Here is a 21,361-nt window from a genome sequence, read left to right on the forward strand (position 1 = left end):
ACCCCCATATCCTACCAGCTGATTCTGGTGCTTCAGATAAATAGAAAGGGGTTAAAAAAACACCAAAAATCCTAAGCTTCATTATCTCAACCTTGTAAGTCGCTAGCAGAGATAAAAACAGCTGAGAGAGAGATGTGTGATTTTCAGAAGGGGAAGAATGGTACACAAAGTCCCTCTCCACACTGCTCTCATCACCAACCTTGCACTTCAAAAGTGATGCCACATTGCGAAAATAGGCCCTCGGAAGGAACTGGCTGGCCATGCTGAGACAGAATGCTGGCCTAGAGGGACCACTGGTCTGATCTAGCAGGGCTCTTAGGAATCACAGAATCACAACAATGTGTTTTTGCAGCCAGAACAGTAGGAATATGGCCCCAAAATAACTCCTGCTCGCATTCCCAGCAAGCTGATGGATTTTGACACCTCAAATGGTTTGAAAAATATCTCGTGCAATCACCCTGGTATACCTGTGCATCTCCTGAACCCATTCCCATTACATTGCAGCTTACCACACAGGGTCCAACAAGCTGACATGCCCACCATCCCTCTGCCCCGTACCTCGGAAAAAAAGACATGGTTGAGAGCCTCCTCCAGGCTAGGCCGGGCAGCCGGCTCAGGAGCCAGCAGCTTTCCAATCAGGTCCCGGGCGCTGGGTGAGAGGTGACTGGGCATTGGATAGCGGCCCTCTCGGATGCACTGATACATCTCCTGCTTGTGGGTGATCTCAAAGGGAGAGCAGCCAGTCAGGGCCGTGTACCTGGGTTGGGGGGGAAAGACAGCCAATCAGGGGTATTTCTGCTTGGATCGATTGTGCGACAGAGTGTGGAATTGCCGGAGTTCATCAAATGCAAACAGATTCTTTCATATATGCACAGGTTCTAAATTCACAGCATGTGTGCTAGAAATGCTAAGGCGGGGTTCGGCTTACTCGAATTCTGCCGCCAGGACAGCTGCTGCACCCACATTCTGCCATACTGATTTGGCAACCCTTATATTGCAAACTCTGTCTTACTTGGCTATTTTCCGCTGGTGTACATAAATGCAAGCTTTTGAGAGACACAGAGATCTTCAGCACGGTGGAGAGAAATAATCCTAAATCAGCAAGTTATAGGCCCAAATGTTTTTTTGTCCGGTCTCTTCAGTCTTCCCCCCCCTTACATAGACATGCCAGCCTCCAAGTTGGACCTGGGGATCCCCTGGAATTACAGCTGATCTCCAGAATGCAGAGATCAGTTCTCCTGGATGCTTAGGAGGGCGAACTCTATGGCATTGTACCTCACCGAAGTCCCTGTCCTCCCCAGGCTCCACCCCCAAATCTCCAGGACTTTTCCAGCCTGGATCTGGCAACCCTACCAACCACCCCCATTCTCTGCCAGCAGCCAGGGGAGACACAGCAACGTTACTCTCAGGGCCAGCCCTAGACTGTCTGGCACCCTAGACAAAGCTAACTTCTGCCCCCCCCCCCGCCCCACACTAATAACATCACCAAGTCACATGAGAGGCACCCAATTCAGCGCCCTCTAAAGACCAGCGCCCTAGGCAATTGCCTAGTTTGCCTAATGGCAGGGCCGGCCCTGATTGCTCTTACATGCCAGCAGACAACTGGGAATAATTCAGTTTATCTGAAACCTTTCCGATAGAGCCCTGAAGCTAGCCAGGGGCCTGGCCCCCTGACAGTTTTGGGTGGTCCCTCACCTTCAGGGTGCTGCCTCCCTCCTGCATGATTTAAATCACATGGGGAGGGGCATCCAGGAGCAGCTGCTGCCCCTCCCATGCCATTTATAGGGCACAGAAACCAGCTGATTGGTGGGGGTCTAAATTATGCAGGAGGGGTGGCAGGAGCAGTCACCAGCCTCCTGCACAATTTAAAGGGCCCCCGCCCCCTGCGGTCCCTAGCTACGGGGCACCAGCAGAGCTTGCCTTTTGCTTTCGAGTTACTCACATGATGCAACCCAGTGCCCAAACGTCCGACTTGAATGAGTGCCCCTTTTTAGCAACGACTTCAGGAGCCAAATAGTTGGGGGTACCGCAGACCACTCTGTAGAAGTGGGGAAAGGGGGTGAGGGTGGAGAGTAAAAACAGCAGGTAAGTCCACTGAAGATAAAAGACAAGGGATGCTGTGAGGGCAGGAAGATTAGGCTTCGCTTCTTATTTTCTCGAGGCATGAGGTTCCAGGGGCGAGAGCCAGATTCCAAAGGTGCGTGCCTGTCTAAAGCTGGAAAAGCAAGCAGAGGATTAGAGACGGCAAAGGGGGACAGGCCCTGCTTTGTGGAATCGACTGAAGCCAATTTCCTGTAGGTGGGATCTGACAGTCCTCATTCCAGTCACAAGGAACACTGTCTGGTTTGCATATGCAGTTCTCCTTCAATGTTTTCTTTGTGTAGCCTTTAACTTCAGAGACTGGGAGAAAACTGAACTGGGCTCCCTTTTTGTTTCAAGTGTTCTGATTTTGAAACATGGGGCTTTGTCCCTTGCAGTACAACAGCCAGCATGGCATATTGGTTAGACTGTCAGACTAGGATCTTGGAGACCCAGGTTCAAATCCCCACTCTATCACGGAAGCATGCTGTGTGATCTTGGGCCAGTCACATACTTTCCGCCAGTTTGGAGAGCCAGTTTGGTATAGTGGTTAAGTGTGCAGACTCTTATCTGGGAGAACTGGGTTTGACTCCCCACTCCTCAACCTGCACCTGCTAGAATGGCCTTGGATCAGCCATAGCTCTGGCAGAGGTTGTCCTTGAAAGGGCAGCTGCTGTGAGAGCCCTCTCCAGCTCCAACCACCTCACAGGGTGTCTGTTGTGGGGGAGGAAGGTAAAGGAGATTGTGAGCCGCTCTGAGACTCTTTGAAGTGGAGGGCGGGATATAAATCCAATATCATCTTCTTCTTTCTGCCTAACCTACCTCACAGAGTTGTTGTAAGGATAAAATCAAGATTGATGTAAGCTGGCTTGAGTCCCTGCTGGGGAGAAAGTCAGGAGATATATATAATCAAAATTAAAATAAATAAATTCCCAAAACGCAGCACAGCACTCACCCCCGCCTCCTGTTGGCCTGTTCCTCTCGAGTTGCCAGCCCCAAGTCTCCAATCTTCACCTGCATGTTTTTTGTGATGAAAAAGTTACCTGGGAATGCAAAGGGTGAAGGGTGTTATGTCATCCTACCCAGAAAGGCTCTAAACTTTCATCGTCAATACAGAGTAAACTAAACATGAGACAGCAAGTCCCAGAGCCGCCCTGAGCCATTCGTGGGAAGGGCGGGATATAAATCCCAAATAAATAAATAAAAAAATAAAGATAAAGGTGCATGGCTCTGGGCTCCTTATTAGGTTATTAACTAAGTTGTTCTCCAGGAAACCAGAATAGGAATTGGAATCTCTGAGAAACAGCCTAGTACAATGGTTAGAATATCAAACTTTGATCTGGGACAACCAGAACGCTACTCTGCCATGGAAGCTCATTTTGCACCAAATCCCACACTCAGTCTAATCTACTTCATAGGGCGGTTGTGAGGTTAAAATGGAGGAAAGGAGAACTACGTAAGCAATTTGGGTCCTCCCACTGAGGAGAAAGGCAGAGTGTAAGTTAAGAAGCAAGTACAATTTTAATAACTACTGAACTCATCTTGAGAAGCGACAGTGTTTTGTTTTGTTTTTTGCAGCAAAAATTCCTTTGCATATTAGGAGCTGATGTAGCCAATCCTCCTGTACTAAGAGCCCTGTAAGCTCTTGGAGGACTGGCTACATCAGGAGTGTGTAGCCTAATATGCAAATGAGTTCCTGCTACAAAAAAAGCCTGGAGAAGCAATATGGTAAGAAGCTTAGCTTACCAGGTAACCTTCGGCCAGTAATACACATTCATCTTAACCTCTCTTGTGGGGTTGTCGCGAGGATAAAATTAAAGAGAAGGGAACAATGTAAGCCGCTTTGGCTCCCCACTGGGTAGGAAGAAGAAGAAGAAGAAGAAGAAGAAGAAGAAGAAGAAGAAGAATTGCAGATTTATACCCCACCCTTCTCCCTGAATCAGAGACTCAGAGCGGCTTACAATCTCCCATATCTTCTCCCCCTACAACAGACACCCTGTGAGGTGGGTGGGGCTGAGAGGGCTCTCACAGCAGCTGCCCTTTCAAGGACAACCTCTGCCAGAGCTATGGCTAACCCAAGGCCATTCCAGCAGGTACAAGTGGAGGAGTGGGGAATCAAACCCGGTTCTCCCAGATAAGAGTCCACACAATTAACCACTACACCAAACTGGATGGGGTATAAGTGAAGTAAATAAAAATTTTATACACCGTCTCCCTGGAAACGAAAAGGGTGTGAGGGGAGGTGTTTGAAGTGGGTACCCATCCCAAATAGGCTGGAAGTAACAGAGTAGGATTTGAGTCTAGGAGCTCCTTAAACCCAACAAGATTTCCAGGGTATAAGCTTTCAATAGGCAAAGCCTATACCCTAGAAATGTTGTTAGTCTCTAAGGCAGGGGTCCTCAAACTTTTTAAATAGGGGGCCAGTTCACTGTCCCTCACACTGTTGGAGGGCCGGACTGCCGTTACTGTACAAGGCCGCGGGCCGTCAGTTCTCCGTCTTCTGCATCTCTCTCCCTTCCCCACACCACACACCCCGGCCTGGGAACTCACCTCACCTCGGTATCACCTCACACTCTGTCTCCGCCGCCTCAGCCCAGTGCTGGAAGTGTGCGTTGCTAACGCGAGTTTAGGTCGAACGTCACTTCCGGTCTGATTTTGCCATAACCTGGCGGGCCGCATAAACGTCCTCAGTGGGCCGCATCTGGCCCGCGGGCCGTAGTTTGAGGACCCCTGCTCTAAGGAGCTCCTAGATTTGAATCTTGCTCACACACTGCAGACCAAAATGGCTCTGCACCTGAAACTACCTTCACAGAAGAAACAGGTCTCTGCTGGATGGAAGTAGGTTGCCAGCTCTGGGCTGGGAAATACCTGGAGATTTAGGGGGTGGAGCCCAAGGAGGCCAGAGTTTGGGGAGGGGAGGGACTACAGCAGGGTATAACATCATACAATCCACCTTACAAAGCTGCTATTTTTTTCCAGGTGACTTTTTCTCTGCCACCTGGAGATGGCAGAGATCTCCTGCAGTTGTCACAGCAGCAGATCTCCACCCACCACCTGGAGATTGGCGACCCTAGATGGGAGGCAGGGAAGAAGCCTCAGAGAAGAGAGAGCTCAGGATGAATGCACGCATCCTTGCTTACAAAAGGCAAAAAGAGTCCTTTCCAATGCCCCCCTCCTCACCTCTCTGCTTCTTTTTGATGCTCGCTGAGCGCGCAACATGCGCGATGACAGGCTGAGGGCTGGGGTGGCGTGCGTGTGAAAGAGTGAGATTCTTGCACGACGCAGGCCCAATTAGAGCTGCATTCTCCAAATGGAGTCCTGTGCCCAGAGAGCCCCCAAGGTCCCGCCTGCAATAGCGGGATGAGCTCACCCCGCAGGCATTCCCCACTGCTCAGCCCCGAGACAGCCGGCTGGCCGGCCCTGCAGCTGGGTATTTTTAATCCCTGCTCCAAAGCCCAGCCTTGTGAGAGCTCGGGATGAAGGGCGAATTTGGGGCAGTGGGTGATTAATCCCTCCTGATGTCGTTTGGCAGTCCCTCATTCACCAAGACTCTGATTTCTGCACACACGTACAAGCCGGCGGAGACCAAATATCTCTGGACGAGACAACCAGGGGATGTAACAGAAGCTTTAACAACAGCCAGGCCTCAGATTCAGCAGGAGATTCACAGGAGTGCAGCTCCTGAACGTTTCTGACAGTTCCACCTCCTCCTTCCCACCTTGTCCACTGAATAGTAGGTGCAGCTGCATAACAATCCCTGGATGAGCTCCGCCACCTTTTTTTCCCTACAAAACGACCCCTGACAACAGCCACAAACCCGTCCTAGGCATGCACTACTCATGGTCTAGTCCAGGGGTCCCTGACCTATTTCAGCCTGTGGACACCTTTGGAATTCAGACCCAGGGTGGTGGCTGCAGTCACAAAATGCTGCTGCAGGAGGCAGGACTAGAGCTGACCGTTCTGCCCCCACCCCACCCTGCCACTGGCAGGGGATATTGCCAGAGCCATGTGGTTGGGGAACTCCTGGAGATTTGGAGTTGGAGCCCGGGGAGGACAGGAACCTCAGTGGGGTGCAATGCCACCGAGTCCACCCTCCAAAGCCTTGTACCCCACTGAGGTTCCTGTCCTCCCCAGGCTCCAACCAAAGCACCCTCCACCCGTATCAAAATACGAGTAGCACCAATGGTTCTGAGTAGCACTGACGGTGTAGTTTTAATTGTTTTAAGTTTTACCCTTTTTAAAATTGTAATCTGAAAATTGTTGTTTCAAAATGATTGTTAGCTCCCCTGAGTCCGCTTGCGGATACAGCGGGATAAAAATCTAAAGCAGGGGGGGCCAAACTGTGGCTTGGGAGTATCTTTCACAGGGATCGTGTGGCTCTTGAAGCCCCCATCCTTTCTGAGCTAAAACAAAAATGCGTGCGCTGGAGACTAAAAAACGGTGAGCTAGCTCACACCAACTCAGCTTAGAGGGAACACTGATCCAAAGGTCCCACCTGGAGGTTGGCATCCCTGGTAGGGCCAACCACAAAACGGATGTTGCAGGAAGTAGAGCTGCATGCACATAGGAAGCCCAAGTGCAGGGTCGAGGAGGGGTAAACTGGGGAAGTGAGGTGAGAGAGAATAAAACCAACATGAGAGGGGCAGGTGCCACTGAAACAATGCTATTTCAGTCTGCAAAGCCAATCAGATCTTTAGTGGCACCTCAGCAACCTGTGAGGCAAGAGCCACTTTCTAAAAACATTTGGTGGGTGCCAAAAAAGGTTATGACGGGCACCATGGCGCCCAAGGGCACCCTGTTGGAGAGCCCGGGTCCAGCCAATCTATCCCTTCTCCAGAGCAGAACCTAAAATCTTCAAACTCCAGCCTCTGTTTTCTGTTCACCGGACACCCCCGTCCCTCCCATCCTTTGAACCCAGGCATCCTGGTTCTTCAGGTGGGATGGGGAACTTCTTCCAAGTCAGCTTGCTTGGAACTGATTTACCAAAGTAAACTGCCTCCCATCCAAACCTGATTTCAGATAGTGCTACCTACTCAGCTTGAGGTCCCGGTGGATGATCCCTTGCTGGTGTATGTACTGCAAGCCTGAGATAATTTGCTTCAGGTAGAAGCGGACCTCCGGCTCCGTCAGCGTCTTCCGGGCTTTCAGGATGTGGGCCAAAGACTGCAGGTGGTGGGGAGATGCAAAAGAGATAAACAATGATGATTTCCCATAGTGCACTGCGACACCTGCAACACATTCCAAGCTTGGAATCCTGGATTTCAGAAGGACCCTGAAAGGACAACCAAGCCCCAGATAGCACTGCAGGAGACCAGGCTGGAACATTGCAGAGCTAGAGAAGAACATAACATTATGCAGAATCAGGCCATTGGTCCATCTGTCTCCACCAGCAGGGAGAAGCTCTCCAGGTCCTGACACTGCTGTCTTTCTTTGAACAGGAAGAGAGAAAACTAGGGACCTTTGGGTACTCTGCCACTGAGTTATGGGCCTTTCTCAAATACTACCCTGGCCTGCCCAATCTCATCAGATTTTAGCAGCTGCTTAAGAATGTAAGAACATAAAAGAAGCCATGTTGGATCAGGCCAATGGTCCATCCAGTCCAACACTTTGTGTCACACAGTGGCCAAAAAAACAGGTGCCATCAGGAGGTCCACCAGCAGGGCCAGAACTCCAGAAGCCCTCCCATTGTGGCCCCCCGACCACCGAGAATACAGAGCATCACTGCCCCAGACAGTCTTCCATCTATATTTTGCAGCTAACAGCTACTGATGGATCTTTGCTTCATATGTTTATCTTTATCCCATCTTGAAGCTGTCGATGCTTTTAGCTGCCACCACTTCCTGTGGCAGTGAATTCCACATGTCAATTACTCTTTGGGTGATGAAATACTTCCTTTTATCTGTTCTAAACCTACTGCTCATTAATTTCATCCCGTGCCCACGAGTTCTTGTATTGTGAGAAAGGGAGAAAAATACTTCTTTCTCTACTTTCTCTATCCCCTGTAAAGTTTTGTAAACCTCACCCCTCAGTCATTTCTCCAAGCAGAAGAGCCCTAACCTCTTTAACTTTTCTTCATAAGGAAAGTGTGCCAACCCTTTAATCATTCTAGTTGCCCTTTTCTGCACTTTTTCCAATGCTGTGATATCTTTTTTGAGGTGTGATGACCAGAATTGTACACAATATTCCAAATGAGGCTACACCATCAATTTATACAGGGGCATTATGATACTGGCTGATTTGTTTTCGGTACCCCTTCTAATCCCCAACATTGCATTTGTCTTTTTTATTGCTGTCACACATTAAGTCTACATTTTCAGTTAGTTATCTACCATGACTCCCAGAACACTCTCCTGGTCAGTCTCCACCAATCAACACGTATTTATCATTAGGATTTTTTACTCCAATGTTCATCATTTTGCACTCACCCACATTGAGCCTCATTTGCCACAATGACTCCCACTTGCCCAACCTCGACAGTACCAAGCCCTGTGGTACCCCATTGCTTCCCACCTTCCACTGTGAGAAATGCCCATTTATACTCACTCATTAACCAGTTTTTAATGTACAAGAGAACTTGTCTTCTTATCCCATGACTACTGAGTTTACTTAGCAGCCCTTTGATGAGGAACTTTAGCAAAAACTGTTTGGAAGTCTAGGTAAACAACATCTATTGGGCCTCTTTGTCCACATGTTTGCTCACCAGTATGGTGTAGTGGTTAAGTGTGTGGACTCTTATCTGGGAGAACCGGGTTTGATTCCCCACTCCTCCACTTGCAGCTGCTGGAATGGCCTTAAGTTAGCCATAGCTCTTGCAGTGCTTGTCCTTGAAAGAGCAGCTTCTGGGAGAGCTCACTCAACCCCACCTACCTCACAGGGTGTCTGTTGTGTGCGGTGGTGGTGGTGGTGGGGAAGGTAAAGGAGACTGTGACCGCTCTGAGACTCTGAGATTCAGCACATAGGGCAGGATATAAATACAATATCTTCTTCTTCTCCTCACTCCCCCCCCCCCAAAGAATTCTAACAGGTTAGTGAAACAAGATCTTCCTGTACAGAACCCATGCTGACTCTTTCTCAGTAGCTTTTGTTTATCAATGTGCCTAATTCTGTCTTTAATAATGGATTCCCCCAATTTACCCAGTACAGACTAAGCCCTGGTTAGTACTTGGATGGGAGACCGCCAAGTAAGCCCAGGGTTGCTAAGCAGAGGCAGGAAATGGCAAAACAGTTCTGCTCATCTCTTGCCCTGAAAACCCCATTAGAGGTCACCATGATTCAGTTGTGACTCGACTGCAATTCTAGCCTACCAAGTGGCCTCACACAAGTCCACCCCTGTATTGACCCAGCCTACCTCACAAGGAAGAGGAGGCGACTGGACTTACACCCCACCCTTCACTATCCAAAGGAATCTCAAAGCAGCTTACAATCTCCTTTCCTTTCCCTTCCCCTCCCCACAACATACACCCTGCAAGGGAGGTGGAGCTGAGAGAGCTCTGACAGAAACTGCTCTTGAGCAGCTCTGTGAGAACTTGTGACTGACTCAAGGTCACATCAGCAGGTGCGTGTGGAGGAGCAGGGAATCAAGCTTGGTTCCCCCAGATAAGAGTCTGCACACTTAACCACTACACCAAACTGGTTCTTCGTGAGATTGTTCTGAGGTTAAACCTCAGCTCTCTGAGGGAAGGACTTGATGCAGCTGTGCTCCTGCTTGTTATGGCCAGCTTTCCCCTATAGTGCATGATGATGTGGCATGCATGATGTTCAGGCACATGATGTTCCACTTTCCTTTGCCTCAGTCTAACCAGCAGGGCCACTATTACGCTGAACCAAGGCTCCAAATATCCTGACAGAAGGACTCTGTATGTACTCTGTTCAGCTATCTTCGCTCTTCTTCTTTATTCTTAGCTCCCCCCTTTAGCAGATCAGGTTCAAAGGGTTACAGGTAGGACCAGGGCTTTTTTGTAGCAGGAACTCCTTTGCATATTAGGCTACACCCACCTGATGTAGCCAATCCTCTTGGAGCTTACGGGGCTCTTAGTACAGGGCCTACTGTAAGCTCCAGGAGGACTGGCTACATCAGGGGTGTTGATAGCCAAAGGAGTTCCTACTACAGAAAGAGCCCTGGGAAATTTCAGCCACCCATATAAGCTGTTGTGCTGGTGAGCATGAACAAAACTCTCTCAGCTAAGACTTCCTGGTTTCTTGCTTCTCACCTTTCGGCTGCAGTATTCCAGAACCATGTAGATATTTTCCTGGTCGGAAAAATGTCGGTGAAAGCCCACAACGTTTCTGTGTTTGAGCTGGCTGTGCAGTTCAATTTCACGTTCAACCTGCAAAGGAAGGAAAGGAGAGAGGCAAATGAAATTTTTTGCAGACATAGATGCATGCATGCAGACTCTGCTGAGAAATCACGGGGCACAGGTGCTGGAGTCAGCGACAGTGCTGAAATGATGCAGAGGAAAGTCCGTGAAGGACAAACACTTCCAGTGAGAGAGAGAGAAGCAATAGAGGTATTTTATTGCTTTCAAAATCTGAAGAAAGCGCACCACCTCCTACTTCTGTGGGTCACCCTCATCCCCTCTTGCTGGTTGGTACCTTTCTTAGGATGATATGAAAGCCCTGCCAGACCAGACCTAGGAGGGATCTGTCTTGGTCAGCATTTTGTTTCACACTGTGGCCCGCTGAAAGAGCTGATTCACCCATTACAAAGCCCTGGTGTCCCTCACATTTCCCTCCCAGTCTTATCAAGCAAGTCTGCTTTGAGAGTTCTATGGATTAAATTTAATTCCCACATGCACTGGGGAGGGGGGGGGGGAGAGATTTGAAACAGAACCACGGGGAGATGGGACTTAAACTTTCTACCTGTGCCATTTCACTGACATTTTTATTCACTTATTTTAAATATATATGACCGCTTATAAAGTAGATTATATTTAAAAATCACAATTTAGAACAGCTTTGCTGAAATGTACCCTTAAATAAAACCATCTTCAGCTGCCTCCTGAAAGTGAGGGGGCCAGGTACACTTCCATAGGGAGACCATTCTCCCACTGAAAAGGCCCTCTCTCATATACCCACCAAACGAGCTTTTTTGATTGATGAGATGCTCTGGAGGGCTTCTCCCTGCAATTTTAATTCTGGGCAGGAACATATGGGATACGATGGTCCTTTCAGATACCCTGGACCCAAGCCATGAAATGGTCAGGAAATTATTAGGGGAGATATCCATATCATGATGGGCTACAGTTGTGTTTCTACAGCAGTGGCCTTTTCAGGTTGGGAAAAGAGAAAAAAAGGAAGGGTTAGGTCTCCCCCTCTCCACATGCCACAGTTCTGATCCAAACTGGACCTCTATGTGCTTGGAATTAAGTTCCAAGCATGGTATGTCCCAAACATACCTGTCTACAGGATCTGTGGAGGACACAAGGATTCTGTGACACATGAACTGGTCCCATGAGGCCTGAGGGCATCAGAATTAGAGTCTATAGAGAAATACCATTTTGGACCTGTGTTTGTCTGGGAATGGCTGGTGGATTCTGTCAAACTGGAGTCAGGCTTCAGCCTAGTCTCTTCCCCCTCCTCTCCTGTCTAGAACCAGGAGCTTCTGTCTAGAACCAGGAGCTTCTGAGGTGAACCTCCTAAAGATACAGGAACTCCTTGAGGCATGTCTCCCAGAATGCTGCAAGAGGTAGACCAGTTCCTGGGCGGGAACTGCAATTCATATAGATTTTGGGCAGGAAGTTTGGCCCCAAATTAAGAGGGACTAGCAGACCAATTCAGGGAATCTGTGTTGACATCCAGCGGATTAAACAAATATGCAGCTCCTGACCCTCAAGCACATAGGAGATCCAGTTGAGGCAAAGATGGAGCCGATCTGTATATAGACAAGTGGGTCCTAATCTCAGTTTACCTTCCCCCTGTTGTCCAGTCTGGAAACGCGGGACTGAGAGACAACCTTCACAGCATAAATGTTGTTGGTAGATGTGTCTGTGAACTTGTAGCATCTTCCGAATGCCCCCTGTGAAAAAAAGGGGGGGATGGGGTTAGGCAGGAATGAGGCCTCTGTTTGGCGACAGCGGTATGAGGTTGGTGAAAAAATTAGTAAGTTTTGGAGCTTCACAGAATGTCTTTGCTAGGCAGAAGAGTGATGAAGACTTCTGTAACACTCCACAGAAGTCACAACCTTAGATAATTACCGGAGAAAAATTACTCCAATGAAAACGTACTAATTTCCGAATTTAGTTTTGAGTCCAGTAGCACCTTGGAGACTGTGACAGGGCATGCCTGCTCTGGCGTGCAGACCTTATTCCGCTCTGCCCTCCGAGATGTTTCTCCACACCTGGAGGGGCTTTTCTTCTGCTCTTATGGTAGCCCGCCATCACCACCTTTCTTTTTGCTGGGATTGCCCACTGGGAGGGTCAGGATACCCAGCTTCCCTTCCAAATTTTGAGGCCTTGCGTCTGTCTTCCACCACCCACTGCCTGGTTCCCATGTCCTAATTTGCATATTAGGCCACACACCTCTGGCATCACCATTATTTTACACAGAGCTTTTGTAGGAAAAGCCCAGCCGGAACTCATTTGCATATTAGGCCACACCCTCTGAGGCCAAGCTCGCCAAAATTGCATTCCTGTGTGTTCCTGCTAAAAAAAAAAAAGCCCTGGGCAAAGGGATGCAATATTAACAAAAATTGCTGTATCCTGAAACCACACAGAAGTCTCAGGGTTAATCCCTAGTTGCAAGACCCAGTTGCTTTGCATTACAATATACTCCATTTTAAAAGAAAAAAAGATCTGTCCAGTATCCATAGTTAGTTACAGTTCTTATGCATCAGATGGAGAAGGCTCCAGTTACCTTTAATATCTGCCGCAATAATGCAGTAGGCTTCCAGCTACCAAAAGACTCTTTGTTGCTGAGCTTGTGGCAGCTTCATACAGCTACCGCTCTGTTCCAATTTTCTCTATTCCTACAGCTCCTTTGTTAATGGTGTCAGAGTCCAGGAACAGAAACAGCAGACTCCCTGCCCTGTGGAGTTACAATCGACATCAAACGGCCATAACAGGACACTGAGGCTAATTGGATGTTATAAACCAAACGAGTTCACTGCAAGGATGAATTCCAGGTGGCAACTCATGAGCCATCCCATGGTGCCTCACCCTGCCTCTACATTCCTCTGCTTGTAGGTGGCATGACTGTGCCAACATCCGGCAGTGGCCAGGGCCACCACCAGATTAACGACTGTGGCTGAGAAGGTGGAGCTGTACAGGTTGCAGGGGGCTCTCTTTGGCTCAGAACCACTATGCAGGAGAAGGAGGGATTCCTGTCTTCTGCTTGTTGTGTTTTCGAGGTCTGAAACAGCCTAGGGGGTCACAAATGGGCAGAGAGAATTATTTCCTCTGTTGAGAGCCTCCACGTGCGCTCAATGCTTGCACAGGCTGGCTTCCCACGGACAGTGGCGGACTGGGTCTGAAAATATTGGTTGCCAGGAGACATAGGGGAACCACCCACAACTCTAAGGCTATTCTTTTAATTTCTGTAAGAAATAAATAATTAAAAAAATACACAAGTGGAAAACGGTACAAAAACGGTACAATTAAAACTTTTGTGATACATATATATACATATTAGTAATTACAGTGTAAATATATTGTACATGTTACTGGCAGTATACAGGAGATATTAAATGTAAACACAGATTGCGTTTTCTCCAGGGGAGCTGATCTCTGCCAGCTGGAGATCAGTTGTAAAAGCGGGAGATCCCCAGGCCCCACCTGGAGGCTGGCAACCCTCAATACAATGTAAGTTTTAGTTGCATTCCACTAATAATACTGGAACTTCTAATATATTTTCAAGCTACTAACATTGTCTAATGCTTAAGGGGGTCCACTCGCCATCGGGCAAGCTGACACACTGGCCAGTCCACCACTGCCCATGGAGCAAATAACTCCCACACATACGCACAGCCCCTTGGGTATTTCAGCCATTGGAAACAGCACGGAGCAAAGGCAGGAATTCCTTCATCTACTGTGCAAGGATTTTGATTTGAATCAGGCGCTGCTGAGTGCCACCAAGAACTAGCAACTACAGTATAACTCCAAGTCCCCACGGCGAACTTCTGCACTTTATAACATCTAGTTCGTCTCTGAAGCAAGGGGAGTGAGTGTATGTGGAGGGGGTGGGTGGGAATCAGAGTTTTTAAATCTTCTCCTGTAACTCAGAGAACTTGCACGAGGTCCTTCTTGGACTGTTTGCCCTGTAAGCAGCTTTTCCACAGCACAAACCGTGCCCGCCATCACCTGAGCTTGGAGACCAGATCTGGCATCTGGCTGGTTCTGTGTTCCGCTAGTTCACTTGAGAATACTGAATGAACTAAAGATTGCTGAACTGGAGCTTTGTGCAAAATGGGGGCTGTCGTGCCTGGCCTGACCCCCAAAGCAGTTCTCCAGAGGTGCTGTATGACTCAGCTCTGGTATATGCTCAAGCATCCATTCTCTGCCCCCTCTTTCATACTTTCAGATTCCAAGTCATACAAGAAATGTATTCTACGTTTTGGAATTACCCAATTTTTAATTGTTTTGCTGGTTTGATTATTGTATTATGCTCTTTTACTTTTAAGTTTACTTGCTATGGCTCTTATTGCTAACACAATAAAGTTTATGTATGTAATCATCACCATCATCATCATCACCACCACCACCATCATCTCAGGGCTTTTCTTGTAGCAGGAACTCCTTTGGATATTAGGCCACACATCCCTGATGTAGCCATTCCTCCTGGAGCTTACAGTAGGCCCTGTACTAAAAGCCCTGTAAGCTCTTGGAGGATTGGCTACATCAGGGGTGTGGCCTAATACGAAAAGGAGTTCCTGCTACAAAATAAGCCCTGATGTCCATTTAATTTCTGAAATGCAGGGCTTTTTTGGCAGAAAAAGCCAAGCAAGAATTAATTTGCATATTAGGCCACACTCCTGATGCCAATCCAGCCAGAACCACATTTCAGTGTATTCCTGCAAGAAAGAAAGAAAGAACGAACGAAAGAAAGACCCTGCAGCAATATAATAAATACACCCAGTAATTATAAGCTCCGTATGCCTCTATACTAGTAAAGGAGTCGTTTCCGACTCTGGGGTGATGTTGCTTTCACGACATTTTCACAGCAAACTTTTTTATGGGGTGGTTTGCCATTGGCTTTCCCAGGCATCCACACTTTTCCCCCAGGAAGCTGGGTACTCATTTTACCGACCTCGGAAGGATGGAAGGCTGAGTCAACCTCGAGCTGGCTACCTGAAAAAAACAGCTTCCGCCGGGATCGAACTCAGGTCGTGAACAGATTTTAGGACTGCAGTACTGCAGCTTTACCACTCTGCACCACGGGGTTCTTCTCTCTACACTGGACCTCCATAAATAGGGTTACTACCTCTGAGTAGGACAAAAACTGGAGATTTTGGGAGTGGAGTCTGGACAGGGTGGGGTTTGGGAAGGGGTGGGATGTCAGCACAGTGTAATGCCATGGTCCCCCTTCCAAAGCAGCTATTTTCTCCAGTGGAACTGGTATCTGTCATCTGGAGAGCAAATGTAATTATGGGAGATCTCCAGCCACCACCTAGAGTTTGGCAACCTCATGATAAACTGTGTGCCCATTTCTCTATCCCAGATTTATGTCTCATATGTGGAAACTAATGCTTTTGAACATGAAATTCTGTCTTACAACCCCTGCTGACATGGTTTTTTTAGGCACCATTCCTTGGCATATATACTCATTCCAGTGGACTTCAGTGATTATCTGCAAGTGCATTTTCCTGAGTGAAGCAGGAAAATCCACTTGCAAGCAATCACTAAAGTGCACTGAAAGTGCTTTATGCCATTTTCCAAGGTGTGCATGTGCACATGTGTGGCAGAAGTGTGTTTGAATAGGAAGACAGTTTGTTAGGTGCAGGACGTTATGTATCCTCAGCTAAAACCATTTTGTCTAAAGTGGGGCCAAAATGCCAGCAGTCCATCCTGGCTTCCATGCAAACCTTGACTGTAAACAAGAGAATGGTGAGACTATTTGCAAGAGACAGACACAGAAATTAAGAATTGGTTGATTTTCCTCCCTCTAGGTATGAGCAGGTGATTCACACACCTGGAAGGAACAGTAGAAAGGATGCGGCTCTCGTGCATTTATCGGGAAGGTGGTGTGAGAGTCCAGCATTCCAACTAAGCAAGGTGCTGCTTCAGCAGGAGCAAAGAGGCGCCAAGGGGTGGCTGAGTGTCCCAGATATTTACAAGCGAAAATCGAAAAGCTAAACCAGAGCTTACTAAGGTGAGGGTGGAAAGTTACATTTTCTGGAGAAGGCTGTGCAAAGGCAGCATCACTGCAAGGAAAGGGGCCTCACCAGAAACCGCAGGTAGGAAAAAGAACATGGTTTTCCCTAAGCCATGTGGATCTCTTGTCCAAAAGGGATATGGCCCTTCCTTCCAAGGGGCACTGGGTGGTCAGAGCAATGATTTCATCTTCAGAGCAGAAGAGGCCAGCAAACCCAAGGTAGCTGAGCAGGGATGATGCATAGGTTTCTATATTTATACCCTGCTTTTCTCCCCAGTGGGGACCCAAGGCAATTCTTCTGTCCTCCAACAACCCAGGGAGGTAGGTCAGGCTGATAGTTTGAGACTGCTATGCAGCAAGCTTCCATGGTAGAGTGGGGATTCGAACCCGGGTCTCCCAGATCTTGGTCCACTATGCCACACTTTTGTTCCTTGCAAGGATCCCGTAGCTTTAGTAGCTGCATGCAGCACACAATATGGACTCCCCCCCCCCCCCCCCAGAGCATGATGATTCAGGGATAGGAAACGCTTCCTGTTGGATTTCTGCTTGTCAGGCTGTTGTTGAAGGCACAGGAGAAAGGCAGTTGGGAATCTCACAGTCCACGGTGGGTCGATCTGCTCCATGTCTTCTTTGTGACACTGGTCAGCCAGCTGCACCAAGCCCACAACCAGGGCAAGAAGGCAACAGATCTCCCCTCTTGTGAGTCTCTAGTAATCAGAGCTAGACTGCTTCTGGACATGGAGGTTCAGCGTAGTTCTTGGTAAGCATTAAGGGCAATGTTCCCTCTAAGCTGCAGAGTCTTGTGAGCAAAAATTCTACTTTGTGAGCTACTGGTATTAAAGTTGTGAGCTACGGCATAAATTATTGTGCTCTGGGGTCATCCTTCCTGAGGTAAGACAAAAATGTGTGAGCCGGAGGCTAAAAAACTGTGAACTAGCTCACACTAACTCAGCTTTGAGGGAACACTGATTAAGGGGTACTTGCTGGATCAAACCTGAGCTCCATTTCATCCACCTTCCTTTTCCCAGCAGGTACCAGCCAGTGGTTTACTTTCTGGAAAGCCCACAAGCAGGACAGGAAGGCTAAGATCCTCCTCTGTTGTTTGCTTCCAGCATATGACGTTCAGAGATACACTGCTTCTGCATATGGAGGTTCCCCTTTAGCAGGCACGCCTATTATAGATTTGCTGGAGCCTTCAGATTTTTTCGGCGCAGGCGGGTCTCGAACCTCTTCAGCAGCGCTAGGGGACGCAACTTCATTCTGAAACTGCAAAAGGCTCCCTGAGGATTGGCTGGCGTCCCAAATGGGCGGAGTTTCCTCTTCCACCTGTAACTAGCCCGGGCATGTTTGTACGAAGTTGGGATGTGTCTGTGCAGATCCTAGGCAGAGCACAGCCTAGAGAGGAGAGGGACTTTCTCACGTTCCGTGTTTGCTTGCAGGGCTCAGCATGCCTTTCCAGGTACAGACACGGCGTGATACTGTTGGGAAAAGGAGCGGGGGCTCAGGGCTGGGCTTGGAGGAGGGGAAACGGCTCTTCTTTTAAGGCTGAAATCTCCTGCCGATCAAACTTTGCATGGGACTCAGGAGGCTTACTTCTGAGTAAACATGCCGAGAAAATCACTCTTGGCGGGGAGGGGATAGAACATTGGTGGGGAAGACCATGCGGAAAACCAGTTTGTGCACCAAGCAGTCGCATTGGCTTTGCTTTAGCTAATCCAGAGTAATTTAAATTGTAACTTTTTTGGGAGGGGGGGGTTACGTTCCTTGGGTAGTGGTTGCATCGTTTAATATAAGCACGGCTCAGCTTTGATCCGTTTTTGCTATGATGATGATGGCAGTAGCCCTGTGCTTTCAAAACGCACACAATTTCATGTTATATGCTGAAGGGTTCACCTTGTTTGCTTTCATGGCACCAAATGTCAATCCATATTTGCAGATCCTATATAAAGTGCCGTTGTTTCAAACCTAACATTGCAACAATTACATTATTGGATTGAGAACTGTCCTGCAAAGCAGCGTCAATTCATCCTGCAACTGGCCTCAAAATGCACCACCCATCCAGAGTATAGATTAGAAGCCAATTTATGGGAAGACGATTCACTGCTGCATCCCCATATTTCCCTTCCTTCCCTCTGCACTCCTCCCCCCCCCAAACCCCTCCTGCTTATTTTACAATTATAAGCTTCTCAAAAATTCTCTAGCATCACCTTTGGAACTTTGCAAAGATCCTGGTACAGTTTTGGTGCTTTATCAATACATTAATTATAATACATGCAACTATTCAGCAGGTAAACATGCTTGTTTAGGTGCAAGGTCCCTAAATAAGCAAGAGGCAGGCTTGAATTTCCTTCCTCGCTCATGCCTTTGGATTTTCTTTCGGCTCTCCAACCCCAAAAGTTGGCCCTAGGACTCTCAGAAGAGAGTTAGTTGGAAATAGGGTTAGTAGGATGCATGGGGGTTGTATCCTCAGGCCGGAGAAAAGGAAGGCTTGGAAGCGGGGGGGGGGGGGGGGGCAGTCAGGTCTGCCAGTGGCCTTGAACAGCTTCTTTGCCCCATGCCTCAGCTTCCCTGCTGTGTTCTGCAGGTGAAGTGGCATTTGCTCATGCCTCTTGGTGCAGTGGGGACACCCTGATTCTTCTTGCTCAGGAATGGAGCAGCAATCCAGTAGTGACTTAAAGATGCACAGAATTTATTCCCTTTGCGAATGGTTAGTTTTTCTGGCATGCCTGAGCTCCTGTTTAATTTTGCCACAGCAGCCTGCCATGGTGCCTCCTTTGACCACCGATTCCCACAACAGGCGCTTCGCTCTTACTGGGACTCTGTTCCACACCAGGCAAGCCCTGTGTCAAGCATCTTCCTCTGTTCCCCAACAGCAGTCCCCTTGCTTTGAAAGGGGATGTGTGTGTGTCTGTAAAAGCCTTCTGCACTAGCTGAAGTTTTAAGGAGCTGTCATCCCCATTAGAAGTCCATGTTCACCTGAGACTTTAAAGAAAAAGGGAATGTCGATTTACCTTTCCTAATAGTTGGCCCCTCTTGTAAAGCGTGCCAGTGCCGGGGTCCTCGATGAAGTATTTCAGAGTCTCCCCCTCGGCTTTTCTCCGGGATGAAGACTCCATCCGCCCCATGGTTGGCGTCGCCTGGCAAAACCTCAGATGCAGAAGCGAAGTGGGCTCTCTTTCTCAGTTCCCAGCCCCCCTCCCTTCCCCTCCCCTGCCCTGTCCCGCCCCCTCCAGCTGCTGAGGAGAGTCTGACCCAGCCGGCTCCTGCCCGGGCTCCTTATCAAGACAGGGCGTGGGGATCGTAAGATCCTCCTCTGCCCCAGCCTTGCCAATGGGACAGCGAGAGGCTGGGGCACACAGTAGCAACGGCTGCCGCAGTTGATTTTGCAGCGGCGAGCATGGGAGATGATCATTGAAGAAGCAAAGCCTTTTTTCCCTCTCACCTTGTAATGAATATTTGTGCTCCTTCCCCACTGTAAAAGGACAGGTGAGGAACATCTGTCATCCTATAGCAGGGATTCCTCCCCCCAACAACCATGCCTGTTGCGTTCATGCGCCCTGCAATAGCCACTTTTATTAAAAAGCTGGAAGAATGTCTGTTAAGTAGTTTAGTTTGCAGTAGGAAAATACAACGGTCCAATGGTTCAAAATACATGAAATGAAAAAATGCATGTGAAATTGCAGGTGGTACTTTGTAGGATGCTGTTAGCATAGCATTGATGTATATGCATCCATCCTAAAGAGCCAGTCCTAGCTCTGAGATCTCTCTTTCAGAGATCGCGGAAAGAGAGCAGAGCCGTTTGGATGGCAACTGAACTGCAGGACTGTAACACAGGAAGGAGGTGCAGTGGCTGAGGACAAAGCCTAACTGGTCTGCATGAGCCTAAACTGGTTGTGGAAGAGGAGGAGAAGGAGATTGGATTTATACTCCACCCTTCACTCAGTCTCACAGGGTGGCTTACAATATTCTTCCTTCCTCTTCCCCCAACAGACACCCCTTTAGGTAGGTAGGGCTGAGAGAGCTGTTACAGAAACTGCTCTTGAGAGAACAGCTCTGAGAGAACTGTGATGACCCAAAGTCACCAAACAGCTGCAAGTGGAGGAGTGGGTAATCAAACCTGGTTTTCCCAGATTAGAGTTTGTGTGCTTAACCAATACACCAAACTAGCTCTCAGAGCCATCGCCTAGGTCAGAGAAGGTGGATAAGGCCAGTTGCAGTCCAAAGAGGGGATGGAACCCCATTGGATTGGAGAGGACAAGGTGGGCAGAGGAGGGCAGGACACCTCCCCTGGTTGCCCAGCTAACAGAGGCTCTTTTTGTGGAAAGGAGATGGGAACACACGGAGTATTTGATAGCACGCAGCTGTTGAGAGACCCAGGTGGCCATGCAGGGAGTGGCACGACTCTCCTGAGAGACCAGAACTGGAATAGTGCTCAGAAATAAATGTTGTGAGTTTGCTTACTGCCTTGTGGTCCTAGAATGAAGTTATAGAGGGCCAACCACTCCCCAGCCAGCTGCGTACCTACTGCCCCCTTCCCAGATGGGGCCTGACAAGAACCTGGCTACTACAGGGGTGGAGATGCTGAGGACCTCGTCCGTGGAAACTAGCAGGGGCTCAGCAGGCATAGTTTGAGAGGCTGAACCAGGAATTGTAGGGTGCTTGCTATGGCAAATGGGTTAGCAGCAGCAAGCTCTGGAGCACTTAGTCTCCCGACTGCAAGAGGCTCAGAGGTAATGATGGGAGCCCTTGCACATAAGAGCATAAGAACATGAGATGCCATGTTGCATCAGGCCAATGGCCCATCCAGTTCAACACTCTGTGTCACACAGTGGCCAAAAAACCCATCAAGAGGTCCACCAGTGGGGCTAGAAGCCCTTCCACTGTGCCCCCTCCCCAAGCACAACATACAGCCAGACCATCAGTGATCACCACCTCAGGGCCACAGGGACCAACACCCAGCCTTCATCCAAAGTTGGCC

General features: G+C 48.6%; 1 protein-coding gene across 2 annotated transcripts in view; it reads right to left on the minus strand.

The window, feature by feature from the left end:
* LOC132566970 (serine/threonine-protein kinase PLK2-like) overlaps positions 1-19,509 on the minus strand; it is a 37,395-nt gene extending 17,886 nt beyond the window's left edge. For both annotated transcript variants that reach the window (XM_060232519.1, XM_060232520.1), the window contains exons 1-7: positions 19,395-19,509; positions 11,987-12,094; positions 10,290-10,406; positions 7,113-7,242; positions 3,035-3,122; positions 1,943-2,038; positions 559-757 (exon numbers count right to left, since the gene is read on the minus strand). In XM_060232519.1, the coding sequence (XP_060088502.1) occupies positions 559-757; positions 1,943-2,038; positions 3,035-3,122; positions 7,113-7,242; positions 10,290-10,406; positions 11,987-12,094; positions 19,395-19,508 (852 nt within the window). In that variant the 5' untranslated portion in view covers position 19,509. The remainder of the gene's footprint in view (positions 1-558; positions 758-1,942; positions 2,039-3,034; positions 3,123-7,112; positions 7,243-10,289; positions 10,407-11,986; positions 12,095-19,394) is intronic.
* Between the last annotated feature and the right edge of the window lie 1,852 nt (positions 19,510-21,361).

The sequence above is a fragment of the Heteronotia binoei genome, chromosome 2, assembly GCF_032191835.1.
Source record: "Heteronotia binoei isolate CCM8104 ecotype False Entrance Well chromosome 2, APGP_CSIRO_Hbin_v1, whole genome shotgun sequence".
In the NCBI taxonomy this organism is placed as follows: domain Eukaryota; kingdom Metazoa; phylum Chordata; class Lepidosauria; order Squamata; family Gekkonidae; genus Heteronotia; species Heteronotia binoei.